This window comes from Nicotiana tabacum, chromosome 10, assembly GCF_000715075.1.
Source record: "Nicotiana tabacum cultivar K326 chromosome 10, ASM71507v2, whole genome shotgun sequence".
Taxonomy (NCBI): Eukaryota; Viridiplantae; Streptophyta; class Magnoliopsida; order Solanales; family Solanaceae; genus Nicotiana; species Nicotiana tabacum.
Window position 1 is genome coordinate 163,869,209 of NC_134089.1, and position 18,754 is coordinate 163,887,962.

At 38.6% G+C, this 18,754-nt stretch overlaps 1 protein-coding gene across 1 annotated transcript; it reads left to right on the forward strand.

Moving 5' to 3' along the window:
- Window positions 1-13,757: 13,757 nt before the first annotated feature.
- On the forward strand, window positions 13,758-18,427 carry LOC107804066 (sucrose synthase). Its single transcript, XM_016627888.2, has 11 exons — window positions 13,758-13,918; window positions 14,326-14,607; window positions 14,694-14,877; window positions 14,954-15,289; window positions 15,379-15,477; window positions 15,552-15,725; window positions 15,822-16,105; window positions 16,762-16,986; window positions 17,078-17,641; window positions 17,736-17,880; window positions 18,176-18,427. The coding sequence occupies exons 1-11, from the start codon at window positions 13,833-13,835 to the stop codon at window positions 18,206-18,208; spliced, it is 2,412 nt and encodes an 803-aa protein (XP_016483374.2). The 5' UTR covers window positions 13,758-13,832; the 3' UTR covers window positions 18,209-18,427.
- The last annotated feature ends 327 nt before the right edge of the window (window positions 18,428-18,754 follow it).

Sequence of the window (18,754 nt, forward strand, 5' to 3'; positions counted from 1 at the left end):
CCAGAACCGGGAAGGCCACTTTTCTTGTATCTAACAGTCTTGGAGAACTCCTTCGGCTGCGTCCTCGGGCAACACGACGTAACCGGAAAGAAGGAGCAAGCAATCTACTACTTGAGCAAGAAATTCACCGGCTACGAGGCCAAATACACTCTGCTGGAAAGGACATGCTGCGCTCTCACATGGGTTGCTCAAAAGTTGAGACATTATCTCCAAGCCGACACCACGCTCCTCATAAGCAGGTTGGATCCTTTGAAGTATATATTTCAGAAACCAATGCCTACTGGGAGACTGGCTAAATGGCAAATCTTGCTTACGGGATTCGACATAGTCTATGTCACTCGCACGGCAATGAAGGCCCAGGCGTTAGCAGATCATTTGGCCGAAAATCCGGTCGATGAGGAATACCAGCCATTGGATACCTACTTTCCAGATGAAGAAGTAAACACCGCAGAAATGGTCTCGGAGGAAGCTCATGTTTGGAAGATGTTCTTTGATGGAGCCGTGAACGCCAAGGGTGTGGGGATTGGGGCAATTTTGATCTCGCCTTCTGGTCAGCATTATCCCGCCACAGCTAGACTTCGTTTCTTTTGCACAAATAATACAGCTGAGTATGAAGCCTGCATCATGGGCATGCATATGGTCAATCGATCAGGATGTCGAAGACTTACTGATTATGGGAGATTCTGACCTGATTATCCGGCAAGCTCAAGGTGAATGGGAAACTCGGGATGTCAAACTTATCCCTTACCGACAGCATGTGGAGGACCTCAGCAAGCGCTTTACATCAATAGAGTTCAGGTATATCCCGAGGTGTCACAATGAACTGGCAGATGCACTCGCTACTTTGGCTTCAATGCTACCCTACCCGGGCAACGCCCACGTCGATCCTTTGGAAATCCAAATCAAGGAAAGACACGGTTACTGCAGTGTAATCGAGGCGGGATCAAATACGCAACCTTGGTACCATGACATCAAGAGGTTCCTGAAGACGCAAGAATACCCCGAGCACGCTACTGGAGATCAAAAGAGGACCATTAGGCGACATGCAAGTGGTTTCTTTCTGAGCGGTGAATTGTTATATAAAAGGACCCCGGACCTCAATCTCCTAAGATGTGTCGATATCGAGGAAGCGAGAAAGATCATGCACGAAGTACACGCAGGTGTGTGCGGACCTCACAAGAACGGGTATGTCTTAGCGAAGAAAATCCTTCGAGCAGGTTATTACTGGATGACCATGGAAAAGGATTGCTTTAGCTTCATTCGGAAGTGTCATCAGTGTCAGGTGCACGGTGATTTGATTCATGCACCTCCCACAGAACTGCATCCCAGGTCCGTACCTTGGCCATTTGTCGCCTGGGGCATGGACGTCATTGGACCAATTGAACCAAAGGCCTTGAATGGACACAGGTTTATACTAGTTGCCATAGACTACTTCACAAAATGGGTAGAGGTTGTCACCCTCAAGTCGGTCACTAAGAAAGCTGTGGTGGATTTTGTACACTCAAATCTTATCTGTCGTTTCGGTATTCCTGCGACTATCATTACAGATAACGCAGCAAACTTGAACAGTCATTTGATGGGAGATGTATGCAAGCAATTCAAGATAACGCATAGGAATTCTACTCCTTATCGGCCGAAAGCCAATGGTGCTGTGGAAGCGGCAAACAAAAACATCAAGAAGATTTTGAGGAAAACGATCCAAAGTTCCCGACAGTGGCATGAGCAGTTACCTTTTGCATTATTGGGGTATCGCACTACGGTACGCACATCAGTAGGAGCGACTCCTTATCTTTTGGTTTATGGGACCGAGGCTGTAATACCAGCAGAGGTGGAAATTCCTTCGCTTCGAATCATTGTCGAAGCGGAAATCGAAGATAGCGAGTGGGTCAAGACTCGGTTAGAGCAATTGACTTTGATTGATGAAAAGCGAATGGCCGCTGTTTGTCACGGACAGTTGTACCAACGAAGGATGGCCCGTGCTTACAACAAAAAAGTCCGACCCAGGAATTTCGAAGTAGGTCAGCTGGTACTAAGGCGTATTTCTGCCGCATCATGAGGAAGCAAAAGGGAAGTTTGCTCCAAATTGGAAAGGCCCATACATCATAAGGAAGATATTGCCGAGAGGAGCATTGTATTTAGGTGATATCGAAGGAAATGACCCCGACACAGCAGTAAATACGGATGCAGTCAAGAGATACTACGTCTGAATTATACTCCAGTTAGTCTTGACGCGTTTAAAATAACGAAGGTTTTATTCCCCACTACTCCCCAAACACTACCCAATCCTCTCTACAAACCTTTGAGCCACTTAAAAAAAACATTGATTGAGGCCTGAACTACGTCTGACTTGATTCCGAAAGGATACGTAGGCAGCCTCTCCCTGAGGTTCAGTCACACCAACAATAAAATCCCATTCACCCTGAAATTGAAACCGGGGCACGTCGAGCAGTTTGGAAGTTAGTATCATCTGCCTCTCTTTACCAAGCACAAGCTTTCAGATCAATTACCAAAGATAGTGGGAAACCAATAAGCGTCACAAATGGAGACCGGCACACTCTGAATCGAGAAAGAAAAAATGAGAGAGTCTCGTCGGTGAAAACCTTCGGGCACCACGAGGCGATGGGAGTAGAGAAACTAAAATGAGAGAGCTTGTTTAGTAAAAAACTCGCAAAGAGTGCTATCAAGCGATGACAGGAAGAGAAATGAGAGAGGTCAGCTGGCGAAAACCCGCAAAGGGCGCTGTTGGCCGAAAAAGAATGACTCCACCCCAAGGAGGTCTCGGCAAAGCTCCACCGGTTTGGAATCGTAGATCCGTTCTGGTTCAGGGAAACGCAAGTTCATGGAAGGTCAGGCGTCCAGTCCAAAGCGCATGTCATGTCATTTAAAGCCAGCGTTATCTTCCTTAGATAAGTCTTTCTCGTCCCAAAAGGGACACTCCCTTCCTGATTTTTTTTTCCTTTCTTTGTTTCTCTTCGAATCCCTTTTATGTTTTAACCCCAAGTTCAGGATACACCGGAAAGGGCAGGTGGCAGGTTTGTTTGCATGGAATCCCGTTTCATGAAGGAAAACGCCTCATTTCATTGGTACGATTGCCCAAGCCTGATGAATCATGATGTTTGATGGTGTTTAAAGTAAAGAGGAAAGAGAGAAATCTTCCCCAGCAAGTCCGCCTTCGGACGAATCCCCACAGAGTCTCCCTCTGTACAAATTCCCACAGAGTCTCTCTTTGTACAATCTCCCACAGAGTACCCCCAATATGAAAATCCCCGTTGGAATTTCCCCAGCACATCCCCAGCGAGTCCCTTTGTAAAATTCCCCGAAGATCTTACCCCAACCAAGCCTAGAAAGCCCACTGCGAAACAATTACCCAGCATACCCCATTGTACAAAGATCCACACAAAGAATACAATTTGTAAATATTCCCCCATAGGACTTCCTTTTGTACAAATCCCCACAGAATACCCCCAATAAAATCCCCGTTGAGAACCTCCAAGCAAAGACGGGACACAAAAAAAAATGGTTCGACATATGAATCAAATCAATGGCGGGACTTCGCAACATAAATGAAGACGCAACAAAGCAACCGGGAACGAACAAGGTCACCAAACCGACCGTCATTTCCGAACTAACAAATGTTCTTTGTCTGAAAAGTTGAAACAGGTTTAATCCAAGACAACCGCGCAAGAGGCAGGTGTCGCCCAAAGGAGAAGGTACATGGGTACAAGAAATATCTTGGCAATAAGGAACTCACTCGAAAGGTAAGTCTCCGCGAAACTCTCTTTTGTTTTTACTAAAACAAGAAAATTCAAAAAAAAAGATCAGTTGTTTGTTCTCGAATTTTGCCCCCAGCTAGTCAGCATTAGGGTTTTAAACCCTAAACTGAATTTTTTCCTCTAGCCAGCATTAGGTTTTTTTTTAAACCCTAAACTGAGCTTTTCCATGCAATCAGCACTAGGGTTTTAAACCCTAAACTGAATTTTCCTTTTAGTCAGCATTGGGGTTTTAAACCCTAAACTGAACTTTTTCCATTTTAGTCAGCATTAGGGTTTTAAACCCTAAACTGAACTTTTTCCATTCAGCCAGCATTAGGGTTTTAAACCCTAAACTGAGATTTTCCTTTTAGTCAGCATTAGGGTTTTAAACCCTAAACTGAGCTTTTCCATTCAGCCAGCATTAGGGTTTTAAACCCTAAACTGAGCTTTTCCATGCAATCAGCATTAGGGTTTTAAACCCTAAACTGAATTTTCCTTTTAGTCAGCATTAGGGTTTTAAACCCTAAACTGAACTTTTTCCATTTCAGCCAGCATTAGGGTTTTAAACCCTAAACTGAGCTTTTCCATTCAGCCAGCATTAGGGTTTTAAACCCTAAACTGAGCTTTTCCATGCAATCAGCATTAGGGTTTTAAACCCTAAACTGAATTTTCCTTTTAGTCAGCATTAGGGTTTTAAACCCTAAACTGAACTTTTTCCATTTCAGCCAGCATTAGGGTTTTAAACCCTAAACTGAGCTTTTCCATTCAGCCAGCATTAGGGTTTTAAACCCTAAACTGAGCTTTTCCATGCAATCAGCATTAGGGTTTTAAACCCTAAACTGAACTTTCCTTTTAGTCAGCATTAGGGTTTTAAACCCTAAACTGAACTTTTTCCATTTAGCCAGCATTAGGGTTTTAAACCCTAAACTGAGCTTTTCCATGCAATCAACATTAGGGTTTTAAACCCTAAACTGAATTTTCCTTTTAGTCAGCATTAGGGTTTTAAACCCTAAACTGAACTTTTTCTATTCAACCAGCATTAGGGTTTTAAACCCTAAACTGAGCTTTTCCATGCAATCAGCATTAGGGTTTTAAACCCTAAACTGAATTTTCCTTTTAGTCAGCATTAGAGTTTTAAACCCTAAACTGAACTTTTTCCATTCAACCAGCATTAGGGTTTTAAACCCTAAACTGAGCTTTTCCATGCAATCAGCATTAGGGTTTTAAACCCTAAACTGAACTTTTTCCATTCAGCCAACATTAGGGTTTTAAACCCTATACTGAGTTTTTCCATGCAATCAGCATTAGGGTTTTAAACCCTAAACTGAACTTTTTCCTTATTAGTCAGCATTAGGGTTTTAAACCCTAAACTGAATTTTCCTTTTAGTCAGCATTAGGGTTTTAAACCCTAAACTGAACTTTTTCCATTCAGCCAGCATTAGGGTTTTAAACCCTAAACTGAGCTTTTCCATGCAATCAGCATTAGGGTTTTAAACCCTAAACTGAACTTTTTCCTTATTAGTCAGCATTAGGGTTTTAAACCCTAAACTGAATTTTCCTTTTAGTCAGCATTAGAGTTTTAAACCCTAAACTGAACTTTTTCCATTCAGCCAGCATTAGGGTTTTAAACCTTAAACTGAGCTTTTCCATGCAATCAACATTAGGGTTTTAAACCTTAAACTGAATTTTCCTTTTTAGTCAGCATTAGGGTTTTAAACCCTAAACTGAACTTTTTTCATTTCAGCCAGCATTAGGGTTTTAAACCCTAAACTGAGCTTTTCCTGTAGTCAGCATTAGGGTTTTAAACTCTAAACTGAACTTTTTCCATTTCAGCCAGCATTAGGGTTTTAAACCCTAAACTGAACTTTTTCCATTCAGCCAGCATTAGGGTTTTAAACCCTAAACTGAGCTTTTCTATTCAGCCAGCATTAGGGTTTTAAACCCTAAACTGAGTTTTTTCCATGCAATCAGCATTAGTGTTTTAAACCCTAAACTGAATTTTTCCTTTAGTCAGCATTAGGGTTTTAAACCCTAAACTGAACTTTTTCCATTTAGTCAGCATTAGGGTTTTAAACCCTAAACTGAATTTTTCCTTCAGCCAGCATTAGGGTTTTAAACCATAAACTGAACTTTTTCCTGTAATCAGCATTAGGGTTTTAAACCCTAACCTGAACTTTTCCTTCAGTCAGCATTAGGGTTTTAAACCCTAAGCTGAACTTTTCCCCAGTTGGTCAGTATTAGAGTTTCAACTCTAAAACTGAACTTCTCCCCAGCTAGTCGGTATTAGGGCTCCAATCCTGAACTAAGCCTTTTTTATCTTCCTTCATCAATTTTATGAACTTCCTGGCGAATAATTAACGAAATTTTCCTAGTGAAACTGGGGCAGAAAATTTCGTTCGTTTATTTTCTCCCGCAGGTCTAACCTCGAGCCACATGGATCGAAATGACCCACGAGATGAGCCCCAGCTCGGAATCAAAGAAGAAAAAAAAAGAGAGAAGATGTCCCGAGATATCGGAGTAAATGGAAGGCAGATTGACTCCAACATTTGATTAAGGTCCTGAACCCTACCAATCGCGTCTCACTCAGTATCCCAGAGATTAAACAAGTCGCCGCAACTCACAAGCATCAAGATTCAGATCGGAGTCTACAAGCAGAATCAGCTAAGACCCAAGATCAAGTCGCAAAAGAATCATAGATAGGAATCTTGTAACTAGCAGTTGACATGCATATAAGTAGTTAGTTCAGTTTCCAATTTTTCCTTTGGTTGTAATAAGGCGGTCAGTGACGCAGTAGTGACAACAACAACAGCAGTAATAGCAAGCATTGCAATCCCATGGTAGTCCCAACTACCAAAACTTCTCGAACTACATTGACCTGATTCCTGTTTAGCCCAGGATATGTAGGAAATCTTTGAAGCAAGATTCGGTGAGATCTTTCAAAAAACATGCTTCATACGGAGTAGTCCATAGGGAAAAAGCGCTCATACACGCTCACTTTATCTTTGCACGAAAACTCTTCGTGTTTTCGAACAAAGAGGGGCAGCTGTGAGCACGTGATTTTTGTTTTGCACGACAATCGCTCCAAAAGAATAAAAAAAATAATAACAATTGGTCCTGCTGTACAATTTTTGGATTTATGTACGGCACTTTGTTAATTATTTGTGACTTTTGCCCATTTTTATTTTTATTTAAAAACAAAATACAAAAAATGTGTGTGTCATGCATAATTCGAACCGTAATCCGGTTGTTAAATAGAAAATCATAAATAGGCATCCTCGTCCGTGATTTTTGTTTTGTTTGATTTTACCTGTTTTGAAATATTTTAATGTGTGTGCAAATAATTGTATTAAGTGTGTATTTAATTTTAATTTGATTTTGCTTAGGTTTGTTTTTAAAATAAAGAAGAAAAAGAAATAATAATAAAAAAAATCTTCTTCTTCCGGACTTGGGCATATTTTAAGTAAATTGGCCCAAACAAACTCAGCCCAAAACCAGGCATGCCCGGTCCACACCAGCTAAACACCCAGAGCGTCCAAACGACGTCGTGTTAATCCAGGTTGATCTGGGCCGTTGATCTCAAATTGATCAACGGTCAAGATCGATTCCCCATAACCCACTGAAGAACCCGACCCGTATCCACCCGGACCAACCCAAACCCTTTACCCTTGAAACGACGTCGTTCCCTGTTAGTCGAAGGATCCTGGCCCTTCATCACATCTCATCCAACGGCCAGGATCCACCTACCCACTAACTATATAAGCTTGTAACCTTACCCTGCCCCCATCCAAACCCCAGCCTTCGTCGCCTTCACCAGAACCCCAAACCCTAGAGCCGCCCCTGTACCCTTCACCATGAAAACCGGCGGCCCGGACGCCGGTGACCTTCACCTTAACACCCTAGAATCCCTTTGCCGTCCTGAACATGAATCTGTTAACTACTTAACTTGAATCCCATCCCACCTTCTCGAATCTTCATTTGAAGATTCGAGTCAAAACTCGATCTACACCGTTTAACCCCAGCTTCACACCAGACACTCCCCAGACCCCCTTCGTGACCAAACCATGCTTGGTTTGGTCCGAATCTGACCAGGGAAGCATGAATCCCAGATCTGATTCTTGGAACCATAAGGTTCCTCGTCGATGGGCCGTGTTTTGTTCAAACCAAAGGATTAAGGTCTAATGGACCTTAATCGAAGTGTTTCTCATCTGAGAAACACTTCGATTAAAGCCCGTTCAGCCTTAAGAAAGGTCTGTCCAAATCCGAGTTAAGGCTTTTGATTTTTTCGAGATTTGAGGTGAGTCTTGCTTTTTCTTTTCTTTTCTTTATTTGTTTTGGTCCATGTGATTGTTCTAAAAGCTGTTCATGTTTGTTGAAATCTTTTGTTTTGAGTTTTATTAACTGTGTCCTGTCCACCTTGCCCGAGCCTTTGTGTTTGATTGTTTTCTTTCTTCTACTGGTTCACTGATAATGGTATGTGTAAGCGGTACAATCAAGTGAATATTGAATTGGTTCGTTCATTTAGCTCCTAGGGCCTTTCTGTGTTAACATTGCAATATGAACCCCTTGTGTGATACTGTTAGATGTCTGATTTTTGGCTACGATTGCACCTGTTGTGATTAATATAGTCGAGTCGACATGTGTCGTCAATTAGTTTTAAACTAGCTGAACAATAACAAATTGACCTGCTGCAGTTAAACATTTGCCTGAATCAATTAAGAACTGAGTCTAGTGCTTATAATTATTAATTTGGGTCAGAAATGTAAAATCAATGTTTTGTTTAGTTACAGTTTTGAAATTGGAGGGCATGTGCACTTGTGCACAACATGTGCATTGGTGAACAGCCTGAGCCTTGCCTAAAGGCTTTTTGAATTAAATAGTTTGACAGCATGTGCTGTCAGACTACATCCTGCTGCTCACACCCTACTTTAGTTTCAGAAATAATAAACATTACTAAAGGTAAGCCTGCCAAGGGAATATCATGGGGTTTTGTTTATACTTAATTAGCTAAGTGGAAACTGAAAAGGGGCAGCACATGGGAGGGTATTCTGATGATCAAAACAAGCTGTTAAAGGGATGACTTTAGGCTTATAAAAAGAAGACATCTGATGATAGATAGGGAGAACATATATAGAGAGAGAGGGGATTAGGAATAGATATACAAAGGGGGACGCACAGAGAGAGAAAGAGAGAGATGGAATTGTGAAGAAAAGTATAGGGGGGCACCTGATATTAGAGAGCATATAGGAGACAGAGGGAGGAGAGGAATACATCTGATACTAGGGAACACACATAGGGAACTCAGACTGGACTGGGGTTTGGGATTTTCAGAACATAAGAGAGAGGATAGATTTGAGAAGAGAGAGCTGAATACATACTTATTAACACACACAGACAGATACAAGGGAGAAAGGATAGAAAAATCAGGAACTGTTTTCTTCACATTGTCATCTGGATTTCATTTGTTCTTCTGCTTATTCTGTTCCTTTCAAGTTTAAACTGAGCTCACTGGTTGTAGTTTGCATTGGGTTACTTCCTGAAGTTTGGCCTATCTGGGGTTTTCTATTTCCACTGCCCTGTTTGTCGCCTACTGTTATTGCTGCTGCACTTGTTGCCATTGTTACTCTGCTGATTTCCCTCTTCTTCAATTGTCAAATATTTCCAGGTACACAACTTCTGAAATCATGTGTTGTTGAAAGTTTGAAGTTGAAGCAGAAATAAAGAAATGAACATCTGTTTATGTTATAATACTGGTGTTCAAAATAGGTTGAATGTTAGTTTGGCCTGTATTTGTTTAACTGCAAACTGCAAACATTCTGTATAAATTAACATATATTCTAAGTTGAGATGAACAATTAGATAGCATTGGCTTGATAGATCAGATGTGTTTTAAAGCATGCAACTGTTAGCTTTGTTTCAGTTATGATATCATAACATAGAATCATAGCAAGCATATGTATGTATTTTTGCCTAGATCTCTGAACCATCGAATCTGCTACATTCGTTTCTATTTGACTTCAAGATAAGTGTACCCCAAACTAATTCTCATGCAGCGTTACGTTAACAGGGTAATAATGTATGCTGACCCTTTTATTGGACTACTTGTTTCTACATAGTTTCGATATGGGCTTCAATATAGATTCATCGTTTCAGAATAACGCGACTACTTTTTTGAGTTCAATTAACAGTGGTTTTCCTAATAAACAACCGATTTCATTTATCAAGCCCAAATGAGCTAGTTTTGCAATCCGAACTGGAAGGTCGTTTTTAATGCAAATTTAGTGTACGTTATTAGTTTGCTTGCAATCCCCTTAGCAAATTAACAAAACTTATTCACTCCTTAAAGACGAGGCATGAGATAATTCTCACCTCATAAACAACCAATTAGGCAATCAAGCAAAAATTTGGATTCGTCATATATAGCAGAGATTTAGTATGTCAGTTGCTTAAACAAGTAAGTTTAGTATTTTTCTCTTTTATTTTTTAGAGACAAATGTATTAGAAACGTAGCCACTTTAGGATATCCTTTTCAAAAATAGAGGCGAGTCTCGCCAAATAAAAATGCAAAATTGCGGGGCCCTCAATAAATAACCACAATAATTATTTAGAATTCAGGATGAACCATTTAGCGAATTTCATGGCCTTCTACAAAATGATGACGCGTTAGACTCTTTAGGCACGACTTAATTAAATTACATTCTTAAACTCGAGTGCACATTGATGTGACCCGAATCCAAATCTCAACGGAGTCGAAATGCGTTAACAACTACGGGTGCATTGATTGTGACGTGGTTCGAGATGCATTTTCACGACGTTGCAATTCTATAAAAATAAATGATAATAATAAAAGCGGTTTAAACTTAATAAAAGCACATAAGTCATAACATGTATTTAAATCAGATATTTAGCCATTATAACAATTTAAGCGACCGTGCTAGAACCACGGGATTCGAGGGTGCCTAACACCTTTCCTCGGGTCAACAGAATTCCTTACTTAGAATTTCTGGTTCGCAGACTTCATTTGGAAAAGTCGAAAATTTCCTCGATTTGGGATTCGAGATAAACCGGTGACTTGGGACACCAAAAACCAAACCTTTCCCAAGTGGCGACTCTGAATTAAATAAATAATCTCATTTCGAATATTGTCACTTAAATTGGAAAAACTCCCCCGCGTATTTAACCCTTCGGGGTCGGGCGCGCAAAAAGGAGGTGTGACACTTATATGTAATATATATCATTACTAAGAAAAATAGTTAGTTAAAGTACATTAATTCACCGATTTCTTTTTTACAAACACTCTCACCTTTAGTTTTCCTTTTAAGGGAAAATTATCCAAATGTATCCTTCTACTGTAAGAAATATTTTAAATTTTATCCTTAGTTATATTTTAAGGTCATTCATTCCCTTGCCGTTAGCCAATCGCTTCACCTTTTTCTTAACTTTCCGTCATGAACTGAATATTCGGTTTCACGCATCAAAATACTTCACGATAAAGGTCTAAATTTACTGTCCTACTTTTAACTATGATTTAAGATTACACTCCGTTATATTTCAGGTTGGGAATCTATTAGGTTCAAAGGCAAATATGGGACAATTCCAACGACGAGGGTATGAATTACCCCAAAATATAATTGAAAGTAAAATTAAAATATTTCACGTAGTGAAGAGGTATGCTTGAGACTTTGATCCTCTTCCCTCCTCTTAAATCATGTTTTGCGTATATAATATTATTAACAAATATATTACTTAAATAGCTGTATTGCAGTATGATGTTCACATGCTTTAACTGGTTTCTTTAAATTGATAAACTAATTTAAGAAGAAATTAACCACCGAAATATTTTTTTAAGAAAAAGGAGAAATTATTTTATTTACAGTGGGCCAAAAGCATGATTCTTCGTGGGCCCAGAATCATTTTGGCTACGACCCATTAGGTACTGTAGCCCATTAAATCAAGCAAATAGGGTCTACATATCTTGGTAAAATAGTACCATGTCGTGCGGTGTGTAATTGAAAAAGATGAATAAAACTATACTACATACAGTCATACCAAGAAAAATGAAAACCAATTATTTCGAGTCATTAGTGGTCTATTTTTGACATGATTAATGAGGACAGAAGACTTATTAGTTTATGAAAAATGATTTAGATTAGGTGGAATAGCTTAATAAACGCTCATACTTATACCGATCTTATATTTCGGCTCTCTATTTCACGGGGTTTCATCTCGACACCTCAATTCAGTGAAAACAAGTGTTTTAAACACTTACATACGTAATTCTCATTCGCTCTAAAACAGTGTCTACTAGAATATATTGACCATATAAAATTTTGTCTACCCTTTAACAGAATTGATGAAGTCAGAAACTTGTTTAAGAAAAGATAAAAGAGGACTTAATTATATATGTCGACGGTGTAAATTTTTTTTTACATTATCGTTGTAATTAAACCTCTTACAATATCATCTTATTAATCCGTTTTTTTTTAAATCTTCTTTACATTTATTTTTGCTACTTTTGCCGACTTCATCTTATTCTTCTTTGTCTTTGTAATTTTCTTATATAGTTTATAAGTTGATTTTAAAAAAGAAAAAATCTCTTTCCTTCTTTATCCCCCCCCCCCCCCTTACGTGGCAAGGTTACTTAGTACGGACAACTAGTTAGGAGTATATGTCGTGCATGTTTGCATGCATTTTTGAAAGTGCGTTCTCTCGTCTTTGGCATATATACAACAATGTTTTTCTTCCTTATTATACTTTTTCTCAATTTTCCATTTTTCGCTTGGCTATGGTAAAATAGAGGTTAAAAAACACAAAATAGTAAAAAGGCCACCGCCTTTTGCATGCATAATCAAAAGTGAACAATATCAGGTCTAAAAATGGAAGATTTAGCAAACCATAAATGGTTACAAGATACTTTCTTGGTGGATAAGAATTAGTTCATATGGAAAATAATATCTTGAAAAAGAAAAAGGATAATTCCCTTTTGGTTTATAGTCTATTAATATATTTATTACACTTACCATTTATAATATTTTAGAACTAACGGTTTATTCTCTATAAATTCCACCCATCCTCACTACTACCATCGTACCAAGTTCTAATAATTCCTTAAGCAAATTAAAGAAGTATGTCCTTTTTCTGTTGCTATCTTTTTTTTCTTCGTAACATTATTGAAGGGCACTGACGAGGAGGTCGGGTGTGAGCATGCGTACAATAGATCCTTATGATCCAGCTTTTGTCTGGACCCCACGCTATCCAGCCCTGGACTTGCCTGGACCCCACGCATAACAGGAGAGTTTAGTGCACCGGGCTACCTTTCCTATCACATTATTGTTTTCTCAGTTTTCTGCATTCCTTTAGTTCATGTTTTTGGGATAAAGGTCAACTTTCACCATCTTTGTAACCATTTTCATGCAATTTAATAGTTTCAAAATTATAACAATAATAACCACTACCTCACACTCTCAAGCAAGTTAGCATGTGTATCGTCAATCAGGGGCGAAGCTATGTTAGCCTAAGGGTGGTCAACTGAACACCCTTCGCCGAAAAATTATACTACATATAAGGTAAAATACTTGTTATTGATTAAAAAATAGACTTTGAACACCCTTGCATAGCCACCTTATTGAATTTTCTGGCTTCGCCATTATCGTCAATGTCCATATTGTTCCACTTAAACCCGTCTCAACCTAATATTATGAAGAAAAAAATAGCTTAAAACTTTTCTTTATATGCTTATTTTCTTCTTTTTTCAATGTTGTATTAATGTAAAGTTAATGTAGGTTAATTATGTGTAATGTCATGATTAATCTTACAACTAAAGTTTGGTGGTTGTGTTACATCTTTTTGGTGCTCCACCAATCAATAGCTATAGCTAGCTTGCTTAGAAATATGTTTTGTGCAACTTGAGATCTCATCATTGAAATAGTATCTTCTTTTTTCTTTTTCATTTGGCCCATCTATGGTTAAGATATTAGTATAAATTAGGCCAGATGAGTTTCATTTTTCTCATCAATTCATTTAATCCGTTCTTTCTATTTTCTTGAATAGAATCAAAGTTCTGTTTCATAGGAAGGAAAAAAAATGGCAGCTAGTGGTCTTAGCATTAAGAAAAGTTTGGAGGAATCCATTTTGGCTCATCCAGATGAAATTTTGGCTCTCAAGTCAAGGTACATTACTACATATAATGATATTAAGAACTAGAGGCTTATCCAAGGTTTTGTTACATTTTTGAAATTATAAGTTTAGAACCTAATAGTACTTGGTAGCACTTGTTTCCTTATTATCTAGCTGTTGTTACTGCTTGTTGCTACTGCTTTCTGTTCATCTTTCCTTGAGCCCGGTCTATCGGAAACAACCTCTCTATTCTCAAAGTATAAGGTTTGCGTACATACTACCTCCCCAGACTCTACTTGTGGAATTTACTGTTTTTGTTGTGTTGTTGTAATCTAATATTTATTAGAATTTTACTGATTTTTCACATATATATATCTATGTCCCCTGTCGAAAATTCTATAGCTCATGTTAGCTAAATACATTAGTACCATTGTTTTTAATTGTTTTGGTTTTGGCACAGGATTGAAACTGAAGGGAAAGGGGTAATGAAACCACTTGATCTCTTGAACCATTTGGTTTCTGTTACTAGTAAGACAAATGGAGTAAATATTGTACCTAGTGCACTTGTGGAAGTTCTCAGTTGCAGCCAAGAAGCTGTGATTGTACCACCAAAACTAGCACTAGCTGTACGTCCGAGGCCCGGTGTATGGGAGTACTTGTCACTGAATCTTAAGACAAAGAAAGTGGCTGAATTAAGCATTCCTGAATACCTTCAATTGAAAGAGAACACTGTTGATGAAAGGTAAAGTATTAGTCTGCGATTTCGCTTTGTGAAATTGAAGTTTTTGTTTTGATTCATAATGTTTTGTGTATCAATTATGTTACCAGTGGAAACATATTGGAGTTGGATTTTGAGCCATTTACAACAGTTACACCACCAAAAACACTTTCTGACTCTATTGGCAATGGTTTGGAGTTTCTTAATCGCCACATTGCTTCGAAAATGTTTCATGATAAGGAGATTTCCAGATGCCTCCTTGACTTCCTCAGAAACCATAACTACAAAGGAAAGGTAATAAAAAAAAGTGTTTCTTTAAACAAGTTGTATGATTATGTGTATATTTCTAAGTATGTTAACTTGAAAACAGTCATTGATGGTGAAAGAAAGCATTCAAAGCCTAGAGAGTTTCCAACTTGTTCTGAAAAAAGCAGAGGAACATTTGTGCACATTGAATCCAGAAACTCCATACTCCAATTTTGAATCAAAGTTTGAAGAGATTGGCTTGGAAAGAGGGTGGGGAAACACCGCTGAACGCGTGCAAGACACTATCAGTCATCTTTTGCATCTCCTTGAGGCTCCTAACGCGTCTTCTTTGGAAAATTTCCTTGGTAGAATCCCATTGGTTTTCAATGTTGTGATTCTAACTCCACATGGTTATTTTGCTCAAGATAATGTCTTGGGCTATCCTGACACTGGTGGCCAGGTTTGTGTCCAATATTTTGCATTCTTGATCAAGTTCTTTATACCATTTGAACCAACAATCTTTTTTTTTGGTTGTGAAATGTTGAATAGGTTGTTTACATTCTTGATCAAGTTCCAGCTATGGAGCGTGAGATGCTTCATCGTATGAAGCTTCAAGGACTCGATGATATCATCCCTCGCATCCTTGTTGTAAGTGGCCTTAATTTTCCTAGTTTCATTTACACTTCTAAATGAAATTGATCTTTTTTGTTGTTTTATATCAGGTAACAAGGCTGCTGCCTGATGCAGTAGGAACCACCTGTGGCGAGCGGATGGAGAAAGTATATGGGGCAGAACATTCTCATATAATTCGTGTTCCATTTAGAACTGAGAAGGGAATGTTGCGCAAATGGATCTCACGATTCGAAGTCTGGCCATACATGGAAACTTTCACTGAGGTTGGAACATAAAAACAAATAAAATCCATTGGAATGTTCCTTCTGCAATTGAAAATGTCTTGCTAACTGAAGACCCATTTTTAAATTGATCATCAGGATGTTGCAGAAGAACTTGTCAAAGAATTGCAAGCTAAACCAGACTTGATCATTGGAAACTACAGTGAGGGAAATCTTGCTGCCTCTTTGCTTGCGAAGAAATTTGGGGCTACTCAGTGTACTATTGCTCATGCCTTGGAAAAAACTAAGTATCCAAACTCTGACCTTAATTGGAAGAAGTTTGATGACAAGTATCATTTCTCAAGTCAGTTCACTGCTGATCTCTTTGCCATGAATCACACTGATTTCATCATCACCAGCACTTTCCAAGAAATTGCTGGAAGGTAAAAGCAAATGCACACCATCATAGTATTTCATATTTTTACCCTTGTTTATACTATTTCCATTCACCGACCCCGACTTGTTTAGGATTGAGCCATAGTTGTTGTTGTTGTTTGTTTATACTATTTCCATTTGCCGACCACAACTTGTTTAGGACTGAGGTATAGTTGTTGTTGTTGGTTTGTTCATATTATTTTCATTCGCTAACCCTAACTTGTTTGGGACTGAGGCATAGTAGTAGTAGTAGTTGTTGCTATTAGTTTATACTATTTCCATTTGCCAACCCCAACTTGTTTGGTACTGAGACATAGTTGTTGTTGTTGTTGTTTGTTTATACTATTTCCATTTGCCGACCCCAACTTGTTTAGGACTGAGGTATAGTTGTTGTTGTTGGTTTGTTCATATTATTTTCATTCGCTAACCCCAACTTGTTTGGGACTGAGGCATAGTAGTAGTAGTAGTAGTTGTTGCTATTAGTTTATACTATTTCCATTTGCCAACCCCAACTTGTTTGGTACTGAGACATAGTTGTTGTTGTTGTTTGTTTATACTATTTCAATTTGTCGACCCCAATTTGTTTGGGACCAAGGCATGGTTGTTGTTGTTGTTTGTTTGTTTTTACTGTTTCCATTGATATTGGAACATTTGTTATTTGCAGCAAAAACACTGTAGGACAGTATGAGAGTCATACTGCTTTTACCATGCCTGGATTGTACCGAGTAGTCCATGGAATCGATTCGTTTGATCCAAAGTTCAACATTGTCTCCCCTGGGGCTGATATGTCAATCTACTTCCCTTACACTGAGAAGGAGAAAAGGCTAACCAACTTCCACCCGGAAATTGAAGAACTCCTCTACAGTCCTGTTGAGAATAAGGACCACTTGTTAGTCTCCTTAATTTGCTTTTATTTCATCCCATTTATGATCGCTTTTATCCCAACAGATCGATTAATCATTTGTTATCAACATAAACAGATGTGTGTTGAAGGACCGGAACAAGCCAATTCTCTTTACCATGGCAAGGCTAGATCGCGTGAAGAATCTAACAGGGCTCGTGGAATGGTATGCTAAGAATGCAAGGCTGAGGGAGCTTGTTAACCTTGTGGTTGTAGGCGGAGACAGAAGGAAAGAATCCAAAGATATAGAAGAGCAAGCAGAGATGAAGAAGATGTATGATCTTATCGAAACCTATAACCTGAACGGCCAATTCAGGTGGATTTCTTCCCAAATGAATCGTGTGAGGAACGGAGAACTCTATCGTTACATTGCAGACACGAGGGGTGCTTTCGTTCAACCAGCATTCTACGAGGCTTTTGGTTTGACAGTTGTAGAGTCTATGACTTGTGGTTTGCCAACTTTTGCTACTTGTAATGGTGGACCATTTGAGATTATAGTGAATGGAAAATCTGGTTTCCATATTGATCCTAATCAAGGTGACAAGGCTGCTGATATGTTGGTAAATTTCTTTGAAAAATCTAAAGAAGATCCAAGTTATTGGGATGCTATTTCCAAGGGAGGTCTGCAACGTATTCTTGAAAAGTAAGCTTTTGCATTTGATTAGCACAAGTGCACAACCAAGATTTAACTTTTGAACAAACTAAAACTAACCCTTTTTTGTATTTTCTTTTGCTAGGTATACATGGCAAATTTATTCACAGAAAGTGATCACACTATCTGGGATTTATGGATTCTGGAAGTATGCAACCAAGAATGATAAAGTTGCTAGTGCAAAGAAGCGCTATCTTGAGATGTTTTATGAACTTGGATTTAAGAAATCAGTAAGTGTCAATTTTAAAGGGGAACCTTGGATCAACGGTTAAGTTGTCTTTGTGCAACCTATAGGTCAGGGGTTTGAGCCGTAGAAGTAGCCACTAATATTTACATTAGGGTAGACTGTGTACATATCACACCCCTTGGGGTACGGCCCTTTCCTGGATCCTGTATGAACGCGGGATGCCTTGTGCACCGGGCTGTATTTTTTTTTTTAGTGTCACTTCTGTATTTTGTTTGAGCTTGTTTATAAAGTTTGGAAATCTGCTGCTAATTTGTATATTTGTTGGTTGTGTATTTCAGGCTGAGAAAGTTCCATTGGCTATTGATGAATAGTTGAAGAGGCAAAAGCATCAACAAGAAGATGTAACACGCAATGAAGGAGAGACTGCTGTTTTTGAATTTTTTTTTAAAATCTTTTCCTTTCTGAATGCAATTCCTTGTCCTAAATGCCCTTTCAATGGAGGGTTTTATCTTTCATGTTTTGTTTGAACTTTTGGGAAACAATGTTACAACTTTGCCTGTTTTGATTAATGAAAGTCTAAATTTCTACTACTTAATTCATGCACAATTGCTTCCTGCCTTCCTTTTTTTTAATCTCAAAAGGACAGTAATTCTAGTTTTGGCCAAAAGCATCCATAATAGTATAATACCATGAATTAGAGAAACTCTATATCTCAGATAATCACAATGATATGAATCTCTAAAACGAACTGTAATTAAAGATTATATCAATAATATTCCTTTGCTTCTAGTAGCAAGAAGTAGTCGCCTCTCTACCTCTTGTATGTATTTGGTATCTACAGCTTGTTGGGGCTCTCTATTACAATTTTCCTTGACAAAAAGATATGCCTTTCTCTAAGAAAAACTATATTTTCAATA

What these genes read in the sequence shown, in the direction of transcription:
- LOC107804066 (XM_016627888.2), top strand. Translation starts at nt 13,833, where the DNA reads ATGGCAGCTAGTGGTCTTAGCATTAAGAAAAGTTTGGAGGAATCCATT. An exon ending in GTTGAGAATAAGGACCACTT is followed by an intron (nt 16,987 to 17,077) that starts GTTAGTCTCCTT and finishes CAACATAAACAG; the next exon opens with ATGTGTGTTGAAGGACCGGA. An exon ending in AACTTGGATTTAAGAAATCA is followed by an intron (nt 17,881 to 18,175) that starts GTAAGTGTCAAT and finishes TGTGTATTTCAG; the next exon opens with GCTGAGAAAGTTCCATTGGC.